The sequence below is a fragment of the Neomonachus schauinslandi genome, chromosome 13, assembly GCF_002201575.2.
Source record: "Neomonachus schauinslandi chromosome 13, ASM220157v2, whole genome shotgun sequence".
Taxonomy (NCBI): Eukaryota; Metazoa; Chordata; class Mammalia; order Carnivora; family Phocidae; genus Neomonachus; species Neomonachus schauinslandi.
This window is the reverse complement of record NC_058415.1, coordinates 57,823,646-57,843,871: the sequence shown is the minus strand read 5'-3', so window position 1 is coordinate 57,843,871 and position 20,226 is coordinate 57,823,646. Positions and strand designations below refer to the sequence as shown.

General features: G+C 44.3%; 2 protein-coding genes across 3 annotated transcripts; both read left to right on the top strand.

The window, feature by feature from the left end:
* The first annotated feature begins 12,157 nt into the window (after positions 1-12,157).
* LOC110581758 (PRELI domain-containing protein 1, mitochondrial-like) lies at positions 12,158-12,668 on the top strand. The gene has a single exon (XM_044920657.1). The coding sequence runs from the start codon at positions 12,162-12,164 to the stop codon at positions 12,576-12,578; it is 417 nt and encodes a 138-aa protein (XP_044776592.1). The 5' UTR covers positions 12,158-12,161; the 3' UTR covers positions 12,579-12,668.
* Positions 12,669-18,271: 5,603 nt separating this feature from the next.
* Positions 18,272-20,116, top strand: FAM166B (family with sequence similarity 166 member B). Of its 2 annotated transcripts, XM_021691158.1 has the most exons (6): positions 18,272-18,333; positions 18,719-18,942; positions 19,032-19,243; positions 19,462-19,513; positions 19,597-19,794; positions 20,046-20,116. In XM_021691158.1, exons 1-5 carry the CDS (start codon positions 18,272-18,274, stop codon positions 19,776-19,778), a joined length of 732 nt encoding a protein of 243 aa, XP_021546833.1. In that variant the 3' UTR covers positions 19,779-19,794; positions 20,046-20,116. The 2 variants fall into 2 exon arrangements, with proteins under 2 accessions (XP_021546833.1, XP_021546834.1); XM_021691159.1 differs by lacking the exon at positions 20,046-20,116 and having other exon boundaries at positions 19,462-19,506; positions 19,658-19,741.
* The last annotated feature ends 110 nt before the right edge of the window (positions 20,117-20,226 follow it).

Sequence of the window (20,226 nt, the reverse complement as noted above, 5' to 3'; positions counted from 1 at the left end):
ATGAATAGAGAAAAAGCAATCTTAGATTACAAACGGTGCCTTAGGGTGGAGAGAAGGCCAGAGGCTGTGCCCGTGCACCGTGCAACAGAAGGTTTCACACAGCTTTGGAGAGAGAGTGGGAGAGATTCACGATCGTCCTAGAGCCAGTGGAGACGGGCCGGTCTTGAGAACAGCATGTGCCTGGGCCTTGTTTGGTCTCAGCAAAACGAACTCATTCATGACCTTAATGTTAGCATCCACAACTATTTAATTTGCAAGTTTGATTTCTGTAGTTGTATGAGATCTATAAACACTAGGAATTTATACTTCATTTTGTTAAAATAATATTATAATAGATAATTCACATATATCTGACCCTTTATCTAAATTTGAGAGTTACTATCGTTGGTGGTAATAATTCCAAGCAGAGGGGCCAGGATCCTGTTGTAGAAAGATCACTGTGGTTGTCCTATGGAAGCAAGGAGACTTGCCAATGCTTCAGTCAGGAAAGGAGGAGAGACTGAACTAGGATAGGGATAATAGGGAAGGAGAGGAGGAAACATTCAACTAATAAGGGAAAGCTTGCTGATTGATTTAGTATCCAGAGTCAGTCAGTTCAGTGGAAAGAAGGAGCATCAGCCAGGATTTTTTTTTTTTAAGATTTTAATTATTTATTTGAGAGAGAGAGAGAGCACAGTTGGGGGCGGGCAGAAGGAGAGGGAGAAGCAGACTCCAGCTGAGCAGGGTGCCTGATGCAGGGGCTTCATCCCAGGACGCTGGAATTATGACCTGAGCAGAGGGCGACGCTTAAACGACTGAGCCAACCAGGCGCCCTGGGGCCAGATAATTCTTTAATGTTAGGTGCCTGTCTGTGCATTGTAGAATGTTTAGCAGCATCCCTGGATGCCAGTAGCAGCTCCCCTAGTTGTGACATCAAAAATGTCTCTAGACTTTGCCAGTTGTCCGCTGGGGGAATGTAGGAATTAGAAAATAATACTCATTCTATTCTTCCTTCCTTCCTCTACAAAGAGAAACTTATCCATACCTGTTTGTTACCCAGAGATACATTTCATGTAGGAAAGGCAAGAAAAATGCTTGTTTCCCTTTTATTTTCCCAGCTTTTAGTGAGTTAGTTCCCTTGCATCCTTGAAAAGTGAGGTATTTTTTAACGTCAGGGTTTATTTTTTTATTTAGAGAAAGCATGTGAGCAGGTGGGGGGCAGAGGGAGAGGGAGAGAGAGAAACTTAAGCAGGTTCCATGACCAGTGCGGAACCTTACACAGGGCTCAATCTCATGACTCTGATATCATGACCTGAGCCGAAATCAAGAGTTGGATGCTTAACTGACTGAGCCACCCAGGCACTCTTAGGGTTTTTTTTTTTTTTTTAAGATTTTATTTATTTATCTGACAGAGAGACGGTGAGAGAGGGAACACAAGCAGGGGGAGTGGGAGAGGGAGAAGCAGGCTCTCCGCCGAGCAGGGAGCCCGATGCGGGGCTCGATCCCAGGACCCTAGGATCATGACCCGAGCCAAAGGCAGACGCTTAACAACTGAGCCACCCAGGTGCTCCGGTTTTGTTTTGTTTTGTTTTGTTTTTAATAGTACCATTATGAACTCATAATTTAACACAAGTATGATGTGTCTCAATTGTTGGCTGTTTTTATCATTTTTAAATTGTCCTATTTTGGCCAGTGGGAATGAGTCCTTTTGACACAACCCTTAAGGTTTCTTGCTATTTGATATGGTAAAATGTTCCAGGCTCATTTTGTGCACTCCTAGACTAGAGCTTGTATCAGCTATTTTTTCCAATGAGTCATAGTTCCTTTTAGTTAGAAATGGTATTTAGAGACCACAGTCTGGCTACTAGGGATATAAGATTATTTGGCCTAGGAAGAGCAGTTTCGTGAATATAGTCGATTAACTGTTCTTCTCAAAACAGTCCCCTCTACCATCTCTTTATTATGAAAAATTTCAAACAGGTAGAAAAGTTGAAGGAATGCACAGTGAATACCTGTGTACCTTCATCTAGGCTCAACAATTGTTAACATTTTGCTGTTCTCTTTGGGTCTCTCTCTCTAATGTGGTATGTGATATATGATCTGACGGAATAGAATACATTTTTATTGTACCATTTGAAAATAACTTGTAGACATCATGGCACTTCATTAGCATTGTCTCCTAAGGTCATTTTCTGTGTAGCCAAAATACCATTATCACATCTTGATGACTTTCTTTAATTTCTTGATTCTCCTCATATTTTATTGGCTCTTTCTTCTAGTCTCTTTTGCTGATCTTCTAGATCTTCCTGATCTCTAAGCAGTGACATACCTAGGGCTCCATCATTGGACTTCTGCTCTTCTTTCTACACACTTATGTGGCATTAACTCAAAGGCTTTAAATACTATTCACATGCTAATAACTCCCATTTTCTCTCCCACTTTTCCTCTGAACTCGGCTCCTGTATTCAGTTGCTTACTCATCAGCTCCAGTTGGATATCTTTTTTTTTTTTAAAGATTTTATTTATTTATTTGAGACACACAGAGAGAGAGAGAGAGAATGCACAAGCTGGGGGAGGGGCAGAGGGAGAGGGATAAGCTGACTCTCCACTGAGTGGGGAGCCTGACTTGTGGCCCAAACCCCGGACCCTGAGATCATGACTGGAGTCAAAGTCAGATGCTCAACCAACTGAGCCACCCAGGCGCCCCATATCTTTTTTTTGTTGTTAAGATTGATTGATTTATTTTAGAAAGTGCTTGTGCACTTGTGCTTGGCGGGGAGGGGCAGAGGGAGAGAATCTCCAGCCGACTCCTCACTGAGCATGGGAGCAGGACATGGGACTCAGTCCTATTACCCATGAGATCATGACCTGAGCCGAAACCAAGAGTTGGACACTTAACCCACTGAGCCACTCATGTGCCCCGTCCAATTGGATATCTAATTGGCTTTTCAAAATCAGTGGGTACAAAACAGAACTCTTGAATCTTGTACCTCTTTCCCAGCTTTTCTCTAAGGCTTTGCCATCTCAATAAATCTAATCCATCTCAATAAATCTAATCCATTAGGTGCTTCAGGCAAGATAATTCAGAGTTATCCTTGACTTTTCTCTTTTTCTCTGCCCCATATTCAGCATATCAACAAATTGTGTCTGCTAAATGTTTGAAATCTATCCATATCTTGATCACTTCTGACATTTCCACTGCCTCTGACCCAATCTAAGCTGCCTCCTTTTTGGTCTCTCTGCTTATGCCTCTGTCTCCCTATAGCCTCTTCTCGACCGAGCAGCCAGAATACTCCTGTTTAAACTATAAGTCAGGGGGCGCCTGGGTGGCTCAGTCGTTAAGCGTCTGCCTTCAGCTCAGGTCGTGATCTCAGGGTCCTGGGATCGAGTCCCACATCGGGCTCCCTGCTCCGCGGGAAGCCTGCTTCTCCCTCTCCCACTCCCCCTGCTTGTGGTCCTGATCTCGCTATCTCTCTCTCTCTGTCAAATAAATAAATAAATCTTTAAAAATAAATAAAGTGTAAGTTCATTTTCTCTCTCTGCTCAAAACTTTCTGTTATCTCATTCAGAATCAAAATCAGAATCTTTACTATTGGGACCCCTGGGTTAAGCGTCTGCCTTCATGATCCCAGGGTCCGGGTATCGAGCCCCACATCAGGCTCCTTGCTCAGTGGGGAACCTGTTTCTCCCTCTGCCTGCCACTCCCCCTGTTCATGCTCTCTCTCTCCCTCCCTCCCTCTCTCTCTTTGACAAATAAATAAATAAATATTTTTAAAAACCCCAAAATCTTTACTATAGTTCTGTTTTTTTTCTAATATTTATACCTTTGATTTCTGTTCTTTTGCTTGAGACCTCCAGTATAATGTTGAGTGAAGTAATGGCAGTAGACACTTGTATCTTGTTCCTGATCTTTAAAAGAATGTTTTTGATTTTTCACTTTTAAATTTCATGTTTACTGTGGGTTTTTTTGTAGCTACATATACCGGTTAGCTCTTATCACAAAAGTGGCATGTAGCTAATCACATCAAAACACAGTGGCATAGGGGGCACCTGGGCTCAGTCAGTTAAGCGTCTAAATCTTAATTTCGGCTCAGGTCATGATCTCAGGGTCCTGAGGTTGAGCCCCATGATGGGCTTCCCTCTCAGCAGGGAGTCTGCTTGTCTCCCTCTCCCTCTGCTCTTCCCCCTGCTCACACACTCTCTCTCTCAAATAAGAAAATAAATCTTAAAAAAAAAATTTTTTTTCTTTTAAAGATTTTATTTATTTATTTGACAGAGAAAGAGCGTACAAGCAGGGGGAGTGACAGGCAAAGGGAGAGGGAGAAGCAGACTCCCCAAGGAGCAGGGAGCCCGATGTGGGGCTCGATCCCAGGACCCTGGGATCATGACCTGAGCCAAAGGCAGTCGCTTAACCAACTGAGCCACCCAGGCGCCCCCCCCATTTTTTTTTTTTGAGAGAGATAAAGTACAAGCAGGGGGGAAGGGTAGAGGGAGAGAGAGAGAGAATCTCAAGCAGGCTCCATGCTCAGTGCAGAGCCCAATAAGGGGCTCAATCTCAGGATCCTGAGATCATGACCCGAGCCAAAATCAAGAGTTGGACACTCAACCAACTGAGCACCCAGGCGCCCCAATAAATAAATCTTAAAAAGAAAAACCCAGTGGCATAAAACAACAATTACTAATTCTCCTAAATCCATGGGCTGACTGGGGTCAGCATTCTAAACTAGGATTGGCTAGAGAGTTTTGCTGTGTGACATCTGTCTCTCTTCCTGGGACCAGCTGGATAGCCTAGGCATGTTCTTCTCATGGTGATGGAAGAAAGGTAAGAGGACAAGTATGGTTTTGCAACTGCTTTCATGTCTGGGTCATAACATGTCTGTCAACATTCCAGTGGCCAAAGCAAGTCATATGGCCAAGCCCAAAGTATGCTCTATCTAGAGTGGGGATGGTAGGAAGGAAGAAAAGATTTCTAAACAATGATATAGTATATTCATTAATTTTCTAAAATTAAACTAACTTTGCATTTATAGAATAAACCTAACTTGATCTTTTTTTTTTTAAGATTTTATTTATTTATTTGAGAGAGAGAATGAGAGACAGAGAGCACGAGAGGGAAGAGAGTCAGAGGGAGAAGCAGACCCCCCGCTGAGCAGGGAGCCCAATATGGGACTCGATCCCGGGACTCCAGGATCATAATCTGAGCTGAAGGCAGTCGCTTAACCAACTGAGCCACCCAGGCGCCCAAACCTAACTTGATCTTGATGTTTTTTCTTTTTCTTCCCCTCTTCCCCCTCCTCCTTCCTCTCCTCCTCCTTCTACATTATTAGATTTGGGTTGCTTTTTTTGGTATTTTATTTAATTTTTTATCAGTTTTATATTGAAATATAATTGAAATACCATATAATTCACCCATTTAAAGTGTAAAATTCAGTGGTTTTTGTTGTATTCACTGAGTTTCCAACTATCATCACAATCAATTCTAGAGTATTTTCATCATCCCAAGAAGAAACCTCATGTCCGTTGGCAAGTCACTCCCTATATCCCCCTCCAACTCCTTCACCGATAGTCCTAGGCAACCATTAGTTAACTTTTTCATTGCATAGTTTTGCCTCTTCTGGACATTTCATATATTGAATCATGCAATATATGGGCTCTTGTATCTTGCTTTCACTCAGCATAGTGTTTTCAAGGTTTATCCATGTGATAGCATGTATCAGTACTTCATTCTTTTTTATTTTATTTTATTTTATTAATTAATTTATTTTTTTAAAAGATTTTATTTATTCATTTGAGACACAGAGATACAGAGAGAGAGAAAGCATGAGCAGTGGGAGAGGCAGAGGGAGAGGAAGAAGCAGACTCCCCGCTGAGTCAGGAGCCCGATGCGGGACTCGATCCCAGGACCCTGGGATCATGACCTGAGCCGAAGGCAGACGCTTAACCATCTGAGCCACCCAGGCGCCCCTTCATTCTTTTTTATTGCTGAATAATATTCCATTGTTTGAATGTACCGTGTTTATCTGTTCATCAGCTGATTGTCGTTTGTGTTGTTTCCACTTTTTGGCTGTTATGAATGATGCTCCTATGAGCATTCATGTATGGGTTTTTGTGTGGACATACGTTTTCATTGCCTCAGGTCCCTTTTGATGTGTTTTGTTCCCCTGTTCTTCCTTTACTACCTTTTTTTGGTTTAAACTAATATTTTTTAGCATATAATTCTAGTTTTCCTGTTTTTTTTTTTTTTATAACATTTTAGTTACTTTCTTAGTGGTTGCTCTAGGGATTACAATCTAGTCAAATTGTTGAAAGGCAAACACACAGTTATCTAAACCTTATGTAGTTGATTTGCTTGGGTAATCCTCTGGAGAACACTTAGATGTTCTGAAGTCCCCAGCATGACATCTAACTGGTAGTGCTGGCTAGTAAAGCTATTCATATTTGAATTTATTTTTCATGTAATAAGCCATCTTACACTACTCTTATTCTCAATGTTTTTCAGTGGCTTCTTAGGGTTTTGTAGCTAAGCAGATAAAGATTTTCTTCTTTCCCAACATTTATGGTTCTTATTACTTACTTTTGTTTCATGTACTGTCTAGACTATCTAGAGTAATGTTGAATAATAAAGGTAATAGTGATCAGTCTTGGTTCTGACTTTTATAAAATTGCCTAAAATGAAGGACTATCAACTCTATACGCTGGCATCCATCTCATGCCCATGGCCAACATAGTTAATCCTTAGTACTTTTTCTGCTAAGCCACGACCCTTTTTCAGAAACCTCACAGTAACATTCCCCTAAATGACTAGTTAATTGGTTTTGGTACAGTGAATGAGATCTGTTGGCCCTGGCTATTCTCTTTGAAGTAGTTTGATATTGGCTGTTCATTTCAAATATTCTTTTTCATGTTTCTGTTCCTGGTTTACTAAAAAGACTTTTATTTTTATTTTTTTTAAAGATTTTATTTATTTGACAGAGAGAGACACAGCGAGAGAGGGAACACAAGCAGGGGGAGTGGGAGAGGGAGAAGCAGGCTTCCCGCCGAGCAGGGAGCCTGATGCGGGGCTCGATCCCAGGACCCTGGGATCATGACCTGAGCCAAAGGCAGATGCTTAATGACTGACCCCCGATATTTAATTTTCTAAAAGATTTCCCCAGGGTCTGTTAGAGTGATGAAATGGCTATTTCCTTTGGTTTATTCATGTTAACTACATTGATGGATTTTCTAGTTCAATCATTGCTGTAGTCCTAGAAACCTACTAATCTCAGTGTATATTATTCCTTTACAATATTGCTGGATTTTGTTTAGTTCATATTATATGCCAGATAGCTGTGCTGCATGCTAGAGATACACTTGTGAACAAGATAGACAGATAAAGTATCTGCCCGTATTGGGCTCTCAGTTCAGGGGTAATAAAGAGAGAACATTTGCCAGTGCTCCCTTATGCTGAGCCTTTGGCAGAAATCACTCAAGATACACTGTCTTGCAGAGCCTTGAGAAGTCCCAGAAAGAGGGCCGTGGTCATTTAGTGGTATCTTCCATTGGACTGGAGGAGAGCAGGCAAGCATCCTGCTATTTGATGTTTTATTTGTAATTTTTCATCTGTATAACTTCTGTGAGGCTGTTAGGTTTTGAATTAAGTTAATACTAATTTGATGAATTAAGTGTGATGTGGGTCTTTTGGTAGGGAGCATCTATTTGACCACTTTTTCAGGTTCTTCTGTGGCTATATTTTATTCAGATGTTCTGTATCATTTTGGGTTGATTTTGATTTATATTTTCCCGGACAATATTAATTGCACTGAAACTTTTTGGTTTAGTTACATGGAGTTTCACTTAGTATTCTTTTATAATAAAAAAAAATTCCTGTGTGCCTGTGTTTTTAGCCACTTCCTCATGCCACTCAGGGGGGTTTGTGGTCTTTTTTCTCTTGGCTAGCTGTGCCAGTAGTTTGCTGACTATGTTGTCTTTTTTTTTAAACAGCTCTTAGAAACATTATTTCTATTGTTTTTCTGGCTTCTGGCTTATTGGTGTCTATTGTTAGCTTCCTAAATTTTTCCTCTTTTCCTCCTCTTTTCCTTAGCTTATGATGTTCCTCTTTTTCTAGCTTCTTGAGTTGACTGCTTATTTATTAGCTAGTTAACTTGTTAGTTGGTTTTAGACTTGTTTACCTGGCTAGGCTGTCTGCAGCCTGTTTTGCTGACATCCTCACAGCCTGCAGCACACAACGTCCTTCCCTCCCTCATCCTCACAGCCTGCAGCACACAACGTCCTTCCCTCCCTCGGCACAGCTGGTTGGTCAGGGCAGCCTACCCATCTGCTGTGAGGCCAGGCTTCAGAGAGACAGAGGTGGTATAGATATCAGTGTTCATCTATATCTGCTTCTCCTTTCTTCCTGGGCACATGGAATCGTATACTTCCAAGCTGCAAAATGTTAATGATTGGTAAATCTCGGTAAAGGTTATATTTTTATTGTGCTTTTTCTGTAGGTTGATTTTTTTTTCCAAATTAAAAAGTTAAAATATATATATATATACACCAGGGACCCAATTCCCAGAATAACCTGGATGGGGCCAGACATGAATATTTTTTAAAAAACCACTCTATGTAATTCCGAAGCACATCCCTGCTTAAGAAATCACTGTTACAGAGATGGTGGGGGAAGAGGAGCTCTTTTTGCGATGAGCCACACGCACACTGAAGCTATGAGGGGATAGAAATCCATCTGGGAAGAGGAGGGACAGAGAGTTTGCAGATTGAGAGAGAGAATGAGGGGAGGAGAGAGAGAGAGAGAGAGAAGTGAGCAGATTCACAGAGAGAAGCCCGTGGCCCAGGGAGAAAAGAGTGAAAAAAACCAGTCTTCACTTTTATCAGCTTTCAGGTTTCTCAATTCCAGGTTCCATGAGGCCAGGCTATATAGTTCGTGCCTTGGGTACCCATGAAATCGGATTCATCTTTAAGATAATCTCGCCTTCCTCTCACTCTTCACCCTGTTCCTGTACTTGGGCCAGGAAAAGTGGACGGTTGTTTCTTGTCACAAACCCCGCTCCCACTGGAACGCTTGTTGTGATATTATTGACAGTTTATTAGGTGCCAGCAACCACCCTGCTTTATATTACCATTAAAGTTTACAGTATTATGGTTACAGTATTACTATTCTCATTTTATAGATGAGGGGACAAGAGATCCAGAGAGGTTTAACAGTTTACCCAAGGTTGTACAGCTAGTGAGAGATCCAGAATTGAGCCTATGTCCTTAGTCATGATGTCAGTATGCACTCGAGGCTAAAAATTGCCTCTGAAGGGGCACCTGGGTGGCTCAGTTGGTTAAGCGTCCGACTCTTGATTTCAGCTCGGGTCATGATCTCAGGGTCCGGGGCTTGAGCCCCGCATTCGACTCCTCCCTCAGCAGGGAGTTTGCTTGATTCTCTCCCTCTTTCTTCACTCCTCCCCCCCGCTCGCTCACTCTCTCTCTCAAATGAATAAATAAATCTTTAAAAAAATCTGCCTCTGAATTCAGCTTTGATTGAATTCTCATTTGTTATTTATCTCTGAATGATGGTGTGTAATCATACTTTTTTCTTAGCCCCAATAATTATTTAAGAAGACATTTTTAAAAAGATTTTATTTATTTGAGAGAGAGAGAGACAGTGAGAGAGAGCACTGAGCTGGGAGGAGAGGGAGAAGCAGGCTTTCCGTCAAGCAGGGAGCCCAATGCGGGGCTCGATCCCAAGATCCCAGGATCATGACCTGAGCTGAAGGCAGATGCTTAACTGACTGAGCCACCTAGGTGCTCCAAGAAGGCATTTAAAACACATCTTAGGGGGACGCCTGGGTGGCTCAGTTGGTTAAGCGGCTGCCTTCGGCCTGGGTCATGATCCCAGGGTCCTGGGATCGAGTCCCGCATCGGGCTCCTTGCTCAGCACGGAGCCTGCTTCTCTCTCGCTCTCTCCCTCTGCTTGTGCTCTGTCAAATAAATAATAAAAATCTTTAAAAACAAAACAAAACATAAAACATGTCTTAGGGGCACCTGGCTGGCTCAGTTGGTGGAGCATGTGACCCTTGATCTCAGGGTGGTGAGTTCAAGCCCCACACTGGGTGTGGAGCCTACTTAAAACAAAATAAATTAAAAAAAAGGTCTTAGTGTTTAACCTAATTTTTATTTTTCATTTACAGGTTTATTGTGTTTGTGTGAGAAAATGTGCCTTGATTATTTTGTGCTTATTGGGATTTTTGAGTTTTTTCTTTGTGGCCTATTATAAGGTGTTTTTTTGTTTGTTTGTTTGTTTTAAAGATTTTATTTATTTATTTGAGAGAGGGAATGAGATAGAGCATGAAAGGGTCAGAGGGAGAAGCAGCCTCCCCGCCGAGCAGGGAGCCTGATGCGGGACTCGATCCCGGGACTCCAGGATCATGACCTGAGCCGAAGGCAGTCGCTCAACCGACTGAGCCACCCAGGCGCCCATGTTTGTTTGTTTTTTAAATGTAGGCTCCATGCCCAGCGTGGAGGCCAGTGTGGGGCTTGAACTCACCACCCTGAGATCAAGACCTGAGCTGAAATCAAAAGTCAGACGCTTAACTGACTGAGCCACCCAGGAGCCCCGTAAGGTAATTTGTTTTTGTTTAATCTCCATTGTGGCATTTATTGTGTTTTGACTTTCTCTGTACCTCTGTCTCTTCTTTAAAGATGTAGAATCACTGAGGTCAGGAGTTACATCTAATTCATCTATTCATCTCTGTATTGACCAGAAGGTAACTGCCTGGCAGAGATGTTCGATGAAAGTTAGTGGACTGAATAAATTAATGTTGGTCCTTGTGGATTTGAAGAATATTGTACATGATAAAAGGCCAGAAGGAGACTGTGACATTTCCTTTGCTTTGATCCATCGTCTGTGCTCAGAGCAGTGATATCCAGATAGTGGCCTATTTTCAGGAAAACTTATAGTTGAATAAGATTCAATTGGAGCTGCATCCTAGGAGGAAAATGCACATTTTAAAGATCATGGAAACTGTATGGAACTTTTACAAAGATGGTTGCATTTAGAAATGACTCTGAAAGCATGTCAAAGTTTCTTTTATTTTTATTTTTTGAAAATGTGTGCTTTTGGTTTTTTTTTTTTACAGCCCATTAAATATTTGCACTGGCGAATAGATTAAGGGAGTTAGAACTGGAAAGGGTCTTTTCTTTTTTTTAAGATTTTATTTTTAAGTAATCTCCACACTTAACATGGGGTTCAAACTCATAACCCTCAGATCAAGAATTGCATGTTCCACCCACTGAGCCAACCAGGTGCCCCAGAACTAGAAAGAATCTTAATAACCATCCAGTGCATCTCTTTCATTTTACAGATGTGGCTCAAAGACTTCAAGTGATTTGCCCAAGCCTGAACTATTAGTCCCATGCTCTAGTCAGGACTAGACTCTACGACCCGTTTTTTTTTTTTCCAATGGCCAACAGACACATGAAAAAGTGCTCAACATCCCTCGGCATCAGGGAAATCCAAATCAAAACCTCAATGAGATATCACCTCACACCAGTCAGAATGGCTAAAATTAACAAGTTCGGAAACGACAGATGTTGGTGAGGATGCAGAGAAAGGGGACCGCTCTTACACTGTTGATGGGAATGCAAGCTGGTGCAGCCACTCTGGAAAACAGTATGGAGGTTCCTCAAAAAGTTGAAAATAGAGCTACCATATGGCCCAGCAATTGCACTACTGGGTATTTACCCCAAAGATACGAATGTAGTGATCCGAAGGGATACATGCACCCCGATGTTTATAGTGGCAATTTCCACTATATGACCCGTTTTTAAAAGTCTCCTGTGTAGCTGATATGAGAAATTCTTAATCTCAGGAAACAAACTGAGGGTTGCTGGAGTGGTGGGGGCTGGGAGAGATGGGGTGGCTGGGTAATAGACATTGGGAAGGGTATGTGCTATGGTGAGCGCTGTGAATTGTGTAAGACTGATGAATCACAGACCTGTACCTCTGAAACAAATAATACATTATATGTTAAAAAAAAAAAAAGAAGATAGCAGGAGGGGAAGAATGAAGGGGGGAAATCAGAGGGGGAGACAAACCATGAGAGACTATGGACTCTGAAAAACAAACTGAGGGTTCTAGAGGGGAGGGGCATGGGGGGATGGGTTAGCCGGTGATGGGTATTAAGGAGGACACATTCTGCATGGAGCACTGGGTGTTATACGCAAACAATGAACAAACCACCTTCACTTGGAACATCAACCACACCTGGCTGATGGTGGTGGAGGAACGATGTGTTTACTGTGTGAACTCTGATAACAGCGGCTGGACCGAAATCTGCCGGGAAGCCTGGGTCTCCTCTAGCTTATTTGGTGTCTCCAGAGCTGTCCAGGAATTTGATCTTGCCCGGTTCAAAAGCAACGTGACCAAGACAATGAAGGGCTTTGAGTACATCTTGGCCAAGCTGCAAGGGGAGGCCCCTTCCAAAACCCTCGTTGAGACAGCCAAGGAAGCCAAGGAGAAGGCCAAGGAGACAGCACTGGCAGCTACAGAGAAGGCCAAGGACCTGGCCAGCAAGGTGGCCAGCAAGCAGCAGCAACAGCGGCAGCACTTCCTGTAGCCAGCCCAGGCCCCGGGGCCGTGGGACACCTGACGGCCCGGCTCCAGTCCCTCTGCCCTTCCCCCTTGTACTTTACTAGTAAAACTCAACTTCCAGCCCTTTCTGCTCTGGGGGAGCGGGGGGGGTGGTTGGGGCTGGGTGTCCTGTTCGGGGCAGAGCCGAGGACGGGCCCAGGGAGGGGCGGTGGCTTGCTTGGGGGCACAGCGTGCAGGGGTAGGAAGCCTAGACTGTAAGCTCCGCAAGGGCAGGGGCCTTTGTTGCGTTCTCTGATGTGTCCCAGGTACCTGGAACAGCATCTAGCACATAACAGGCACTCAATAAATAGTTCTTGGAGGCACTATTGATGGAACATACATCAAAACCAATGATGTAATGTATGGTGATTAACATAACATAATAAAAATTTAAAAAAATTTAAAAAAAGGCAATTTTACCAAAGAATATATTTTAGAATTACAAAATTAAAAAAAAAAGTCTCCTGTGTAGGGACGCCTGGGTGGCTCAGTCGGTTAAGCGTCTGCCTTCGGCTCAGGTCATGATCCCAGGGTCCTGGGATTGAGCCCCACATCGGGCTCCTTGCTTGGCAGAGAGCCTGCCTTTACCCCTGCTTGTGCTCTCTCTCTCTCTGACAAAAAAATAAAATCTTAAAAAAAAAAGTCTCCTGTGTATAGCTAATAAGTCATCCTTATTCAGATGCTGGTATTCCTTTTTAATATTTTGACTTCTTGAGTTACTTAAAACAGAAGAGTATATTAAAATCTACCAGTGAATACTACTGTTTCTGGTCATTTCTACTTGGATTCCTCCCATCCCCACCCTACCTCTTGGATGTCAAATGCCCAGATTTGGATTATCATAATCCTTGGTTTACGATATAGTCTCATCATTGGTCCTGCGTTAATTATTAATGTATAATAATAATCATTTATGAAGCCACTATCCCAAACAAAACCTGAGACCTTGGCAATCACGTACATCTAACTGTATGGTCTCTCCTCCCATTTTGTCTCACTCCCTGTAAAGTAAGCATCTGAAACTCATGCTCATCATTACCTTGCTTTCCTTTTGATGTAGTTTTATTGCAGCTCTCCCTTTCTGTATATTTCTTTTTGCCTATTTCACCCCTCCCCTCTGGCAGCCACCACTTTGTTCTCTATGAGTCTGTTTCTGTTTGTTCATTCGTTTTGTTTTGTTTTTTAGATTCTACATATGAGGGAAATTATGTGGCATTTGTCATTCTTGGTCTGACTTACTTTACTTAGCATAATACCTCTAGGTCCATCCAGGACTATTATGGCTGTGTAATATTCCATTGTGTATGTATATACACCACATCTTTATCCATTCATCTATCGATGGACACTAGGTTGCTTCCATATCTTGACTATTGTAAATAATGCTGCAATGAACATAGATGGGGTGCAAATATCTTTTGAATTAATATTTTCATTTTCTTTGGGTAAATACCCAGAAGTGGAATTATTGAATCATTTTATCTGTTTATTTTAATTTAAAAAGGTTTTGTGTTGGGGCGCCTGGGTGGCTCAGTCGTTAAGCGTCTGCCTTCGGCTCAGGTCATGATCCCAGGGTCCTGGGATCGAGTCCCATATCGGGCTCCCTGCTCCGCGGGAAGCCTGCTTCTCCCTCTCCCACTCCCCCTGCTTGTGTTCCTGCTCTCACTATGTCTCTCTCTGTCAAATAAATAAATAAAATCTTTAAAAAAAAAAAAAAGGTTTTGTGTTGTATGTAATCATTTGGAGTTTATTCTTTACACATCTTGTTTCACTTGTGGTGGTCTCTTGATCTGAGGAATTTTTTTCAAGGGCCCTGTGATTTTCTTTTTCTTCATCTTCATTGAGGGGATTTATGCTTGCCCAGGATTGTCTTACAATCAAATGACTGATCTGGGATCCATCTGAAACTTCTTTTTGGTAAGATTTTTAAAAACTGAGGTATAGTTGACATATAACATTAATTTCAGGTGTACAACATAATGATTTGATATTTGTACTTATATGAAATTTTACAGCAATTCCTGGTCAGGATCAAAGGCAGAACGACACAAGTTATAGACTGCTGTTTCGGAGACCTAACAGGCTGTGTGGAACGGGCAGGGCACTGACGTGGCTCTTTCCTAACTGGACCCTCGTTTTGTGAGTAGGTGTAATCCCAATGAAACCTTCTGTCCACCGGCACTCGCTGTGCAGCTCCCACCAGGAGCACGCTGGGGTTTGGTTGCCAGACGACCGTCCCCTGGAATTGGGGGCACAGAAGCAGTGAGCAGTCCTGTGGGCCCCTCAGCTAGTTCTTTCACTTCCTTCCCAGGTTAGAACACCTTTCCGATCTTCAGGGACTTAGAAATTTTGTTTACACAGATGGAAACAGTAGTAACAGGCTATTCACCAAGAGGAGTGGACTGTTTCTTCACAAACACAAATGTAAGACTCACAGTAACCTCTTTCCTAATTTGTAGTAATTCACACACTGATTCCAACTGCCATTGTTGGTCCTGCAGAATTTGTACGAGCCTCTCCCTTCTAATCTGCACCCCACCTTCACATGCTGACCTTTCAGTCTCTCAGCTTCACTGCTTTCACCTGAACCCCCAACCTCTTACTGTCCTCAGCTCTTTTCCTTTCTCCCATTCCCACCAAATTCCAACCAAACACTAGGAATTGCTATTTAGTTAGCACTTAATATCAGCTAGACACTGGGGCGAGTGGCTCTTTATGTATCATCTTGTGCTACTGTTTTGTCCTACTCAATGAAGTAGTAACATTAGTGTCTTCATTTTATGGCTAAGAGACTGAGGCTCAATGAGATGAATTTGGCCAACGTCTGTATCTCCAGGGAAGCTAGGAGGTGAACTAGTTTTTGTTGTTGTTGTTTGTTTTTATTTTTATGTTACAATGCCTTGGGCTCCAAGTAAAAGAAAACTTAAATTGGCTTTAACAATAATGAAATTATTTCATATAAAAAGGTTGGTTAGCTCAGTAGTTCATCAAGGACCCAGGCCTTTCTACTCTCCTATCCATCCTTGCTGTATTCAGGCTCTGTCCCCAGGTTAGCCTAGCTTCCCACAAGGTTTCATGATGCCTACCAGAGTTCTGTCATCATGTCCATAGAACTTCTAAAGACAGGAAAGGACATCTTTCCTTCTTGTCCATCTCTCTCTCTCTCATTTGTCATGCATTTTAAAAGAAGATTTATTTATTTGAGGGGGGTGAGGGGCAGGAGAGGGAGAGAGAATCTTAAGCAGGTTCCACTTCTAGCCAGATGCAGGACTTGATCTCGACCCTGAGATCATGACCTGAGCTGAAATCAAGAGTTGGATGCTTAACCGACTGAGCCACGCAGGCATCCCTGTCATGCATCTTTTTTTTTTGTCATGCATCTTTTTATTTTTATTTTTTTAAGATTTTATTTATTTATTTGACAGAGAGAGAGAGAGAGAGACAGCGAGAGAGGAAACACAAGCAGGGGGAGTGGGAGAGGGAGAAGCAGGCTCCCCGCAGAGCAGGGAGCCCAATGCAGGGCTCGATCCTAGGACCCTGGGATCATGATCTGAGCCAAAGGCAGACCCTTAGCCGACTGAGCCACCCAGGCACCCCTGTCATGCATCTTTTTAAAGAGCATTTTAAGTTGCTTACTTTTCTTAGGACCGTCTCTTATCCTGGCTGACTTCCCTTTTATTGTCCAGAATGCCATAAGCCCGTGCCTCACTAATCACTGACAAGGGGGAATAGGACCACTACAATGGGCTTAGACTAACCAAGACTCATTCCCAGGGCTGGCTCCAAGCTTCCCTGAAGCTCTTGGCTGCTCCACAGAACAAAATTAAGGTTCTGTTAGGAAGAAGGGAGATGGGGGTAGGGGAATGGGTATTCAGTGTGCAACCAATAGTGTTTGTTACAGAATCCAAAAGTCTAGGTTGTTAACCTTGCCACACTGCTGCTTTTCTGGCTTCTCCCCTCAGTTCCCATCCCCATCTAGCATATTTCCTTAACAGTGAGCCAAGTCTACAACCCTAGCTCTAAATGCTACATGCCAAGGCCATCCTTGGCAGAACAGTGAGAAACGTGAAATGTATTCCTTGGGGCCCAGCGCTCCTGTGCAATCCACAAGTTAGGGACACGTGCTTGGTTAGCCTGGGCATGTCACACTCGGGTGGGGAGAAGAGCAGAGGTTCTGCCTCCCAGAAAGGTGGACTGGCCTGACCCTGACCCAGCCCCAGAGCTGAGTTCCAGTCATGCTCCCCCCTCTCTGAGAGCTCTTCTTTCTGGTCCATACTTCTCTGCTCTTAGAATCTGAATTCTTTTTTCTTTTCTTCCCCCTTCCTTCCTTCCTCCCTCCCTTCCTTCCTCTTTTTTCTTTCTCTCTCTCCTCTTTCTTTCTTTTCTTTTTTCTTACTTTATTCCCTTTCTTTCTTTTATAAATAAGTCTGCAGCCAGTGTGGGGCTTGAACTCACAACCCTTAGATCAAGAGTTGCATGCTCTACCAATTGAGCCAGCCAGGCACCCTCTGAATTTCTTAACAAATTCTAATTTGTCCCCTAGTCTTAAAACCCAACATTACCATCATATTTCCTTTCCTTGAACTCCCACAGTAGAAAAACCCATATCCACTGAATTTACTAACCAGTCGCAGGTCTCCTATGTGAGTTAGAAGCTTAGAGAAAATATTAGACAATAGGGAAGAAAATTTTTAGTAGCTGAGTGCCAGGTGCTGGGGTAAATTCCTTCCCACACTGACTTTATCTTAACAGCACCCTGGTAGATTAGGTTATTTTAACTTTCACATTTGGGTTTAGGGAATTCATGTTCAGCAGAAGTTAAGTCACCTGCTCAGACAAGGTTAAGGATGGCTCGTGGCCACAAGCTAGTAGGAGCCCATGATAGTGTGACCTCAGGCCCATGATCTTTCCCCTCCACCCGCTCTTTCTGACTTCATGGTCTTTGCTGGTACAAAACACATTTGTATATATTAATTCGAGCCTCACAACAGTAGCAGGGTGAGTCCTGGTATCTACATTTTGTAAAAGGTTCAGAGATACTAAATGACTTGCCCGAAGTCATATGGAGCTTAGCTTTTCTGACTACAGAATATGCCTAGCAGAGCACGGCATTATTTGTTGAATGATAATCCAGATGATGGTGGATATTCAATAAATAATTCTTGTCAAAGTAAAATGATTGAAAAGAAACTTAATGTCACTGCTTAGAGGTCTCTAGGTTCCTTTTTCTCCCTGTCACCTCCCTTCTGGGATCCCCTTAGAGACCCTCTTTTCCCAGGCATTCCATCACTTTCAGTCAACACTCACAAAGAGTAGCACCCACATGTCTTCAGGCAGGGGCTTTAAGAAGGAAGGGTGGTCCTCTTTAAGACAGAGCTGAATGGACCTCACAGTTTTTGTTCTCTCACCTCCCACCTTAGGGCTTCCTTTGCTCCCTGGAACAGGGAGGCCACACTCAGACTTTTTCCCTACCTCCACGCAGTGGACTGCATTTGTTCTGGAGTAGACCAACCAGTGAGCTCCTGGCCTTGGCCCTGGCAGTTACCTCCCTAGTACCTCCTCCCCTCTCTCCTCCCTTGGCCCTGCCTCCTGCCTCTGGCCCCGCCCCACCACCCTGGACACAGTACAAAGCCTAAAGCTTCGGCTCCAAGGGAAACAAAAGGAACTGCCTGGATTCCCATGGCCATGGCCAGCACCTTCATACCAGGGCTGAACCCTCAGAACCCTCATTATATCCCAGGGTAAGACTTCTACCCAGGGCACACCCCTGCTTCTGGGAATAGGGCTATAAGGACATGGGAGTTGTGCCACGCAGGACTTGGGGGCCAATAGACAAACTGGTATGGTAGGCCCAAGGCTGAGATATTCATGGTGTTGGATGGAAAAGGAAGAGCAAGGGGATAGTGGTAGCTGGGCCTGTCACAAAGCTTTGTGTTGTCTTCTCCATGGTAACAGGGTAATAGCAGAGGGGAAGGGTTGAAAACCCAGAGAGAACTGAGAAATGCCTGCTCCAAAGATATACGCAGCCGAATCCAGAAAAAAACTCAGGGCTTCAGAGGTCTCTGTTTCTATCTCTGCGGGTGGTGGGGGAGTCTAGAGGTGAGCGGGTGAGTCCTGTGCTTACAGGTACACTGGACACTGCCCACTACTTCGCTTCAGCATGGGCCAGACCTATGGGCAGATGACCGGTCAGCTGCTTCGAGGGTTTCCTGGCCTAGCCTGGCCCCCCACCCATCGCACACTTCTGCCTCCCATCAGGCCTCCGGCATCTCCTGAGGTTCCCAGGGGAAGCCTGTCTGTCAGGCGGAGGCATGAAAGGCTCAGCTCCAGCATGATTCCTGGGTACACAGGTACGTACGGACAGTCTGAACAGGTGTCCCCAACCCAGAACATGTGCCCCAAACACTAACTGAGATCTTTCTTGCCCCCTCCCACCCAGGTTTTGTACCCCAGGCACAGTTCATCTTTGCCAAGAACTGCAGCCGGGTCTGGGCTGAGGCTCTGAATGATTTCACTCAGTGGTCTGTGGGACAAGGGGGTCAAGAGCTGCCAAAGGAGGCCAAGGGTAAAAAAGATGAGAAAGACGAAGAGCCAAAGCCAGAGCCAGAGCTGGAGGCAAAGGAGCCAGAGCTGGGGCAAGAGGCAGAACGAGTGAGACCAACAAGGCTGGAGGGGGCCCGGGGGGCTTGGGAGTGGGGAGCCTGACCTCTGTGTGGCCGGGCCTAGGCGGGGCAGCCAATGAGTAGCAAGGCTATGGGTGCAGGGGATGTGGGCTTGACCGCTGGCTCCACCCCCCGGGGAGCTTCTGTTGGAGCACAGGGGCTGAACGGGATAGCCTTACTTTTTCTCTGCCACCTTCTCCTCACAAGGCTTCCCCCTATTCCATGGATGACAGAGATCCTCGCAAGTTCTTCATGCCAGGTGAGAGGAAGTGGCTAATGACCAAAGGCATGGGGAGGCTCCCAGGAGGTCCTGACTCAGTATCCTCCCCCCCCCCCCCCCAGGCTTCACTGGTTACGTGCCCCGTGCCCGCTTCCTCTTCGGCTCCAGCTTTCCTGTGCTCACCAACCGGGCACTGCAGGAATTTGGACAGATGTACTCAGGGAGCAGACCCCAGAAGGATCCCAAACATCCCCCTCCACTTTCTAGGACCTATCCTCAGAACCTGTGCCTTTTACCTAATTAAGGGGGCTATGTGCCAGGTGAGGATAGCCCCAGAGGGGACTGGAATATTTGTGTGTGTGTGTGTGTGTGGAATGGGTGGAAGTGGCTGGTGGGGGGGGGGGGGGCCCTTGGATCATGTGGTTTGGCTTTCTCACTGGGCAGAAAAGGATATGGAGGTAGCTCACAGTGGGAAGTTGGGACCAGATTTTGGAGGGCTTAGGCACTGGCTGAGAAATAAATGGCTCTCCTTGCCACTGGCTACAAGTGACAGATTCTGTCGTCCATACAGGATATAAGTTCCAGTTCGGGCACACCTATGGGCATCTCACCCATGATGCACTGGGCCTCACCACCCTCCAGAAGCAGCTCCTGGTATAGACAGGTACCTGGACTTCAAGTTCTCTCTTCTCTGTCTTCCTATCTCAGCCTTTTGGAAGGAAGAGAGGTGGGCCCGAGGGGGGTGGGGGGAG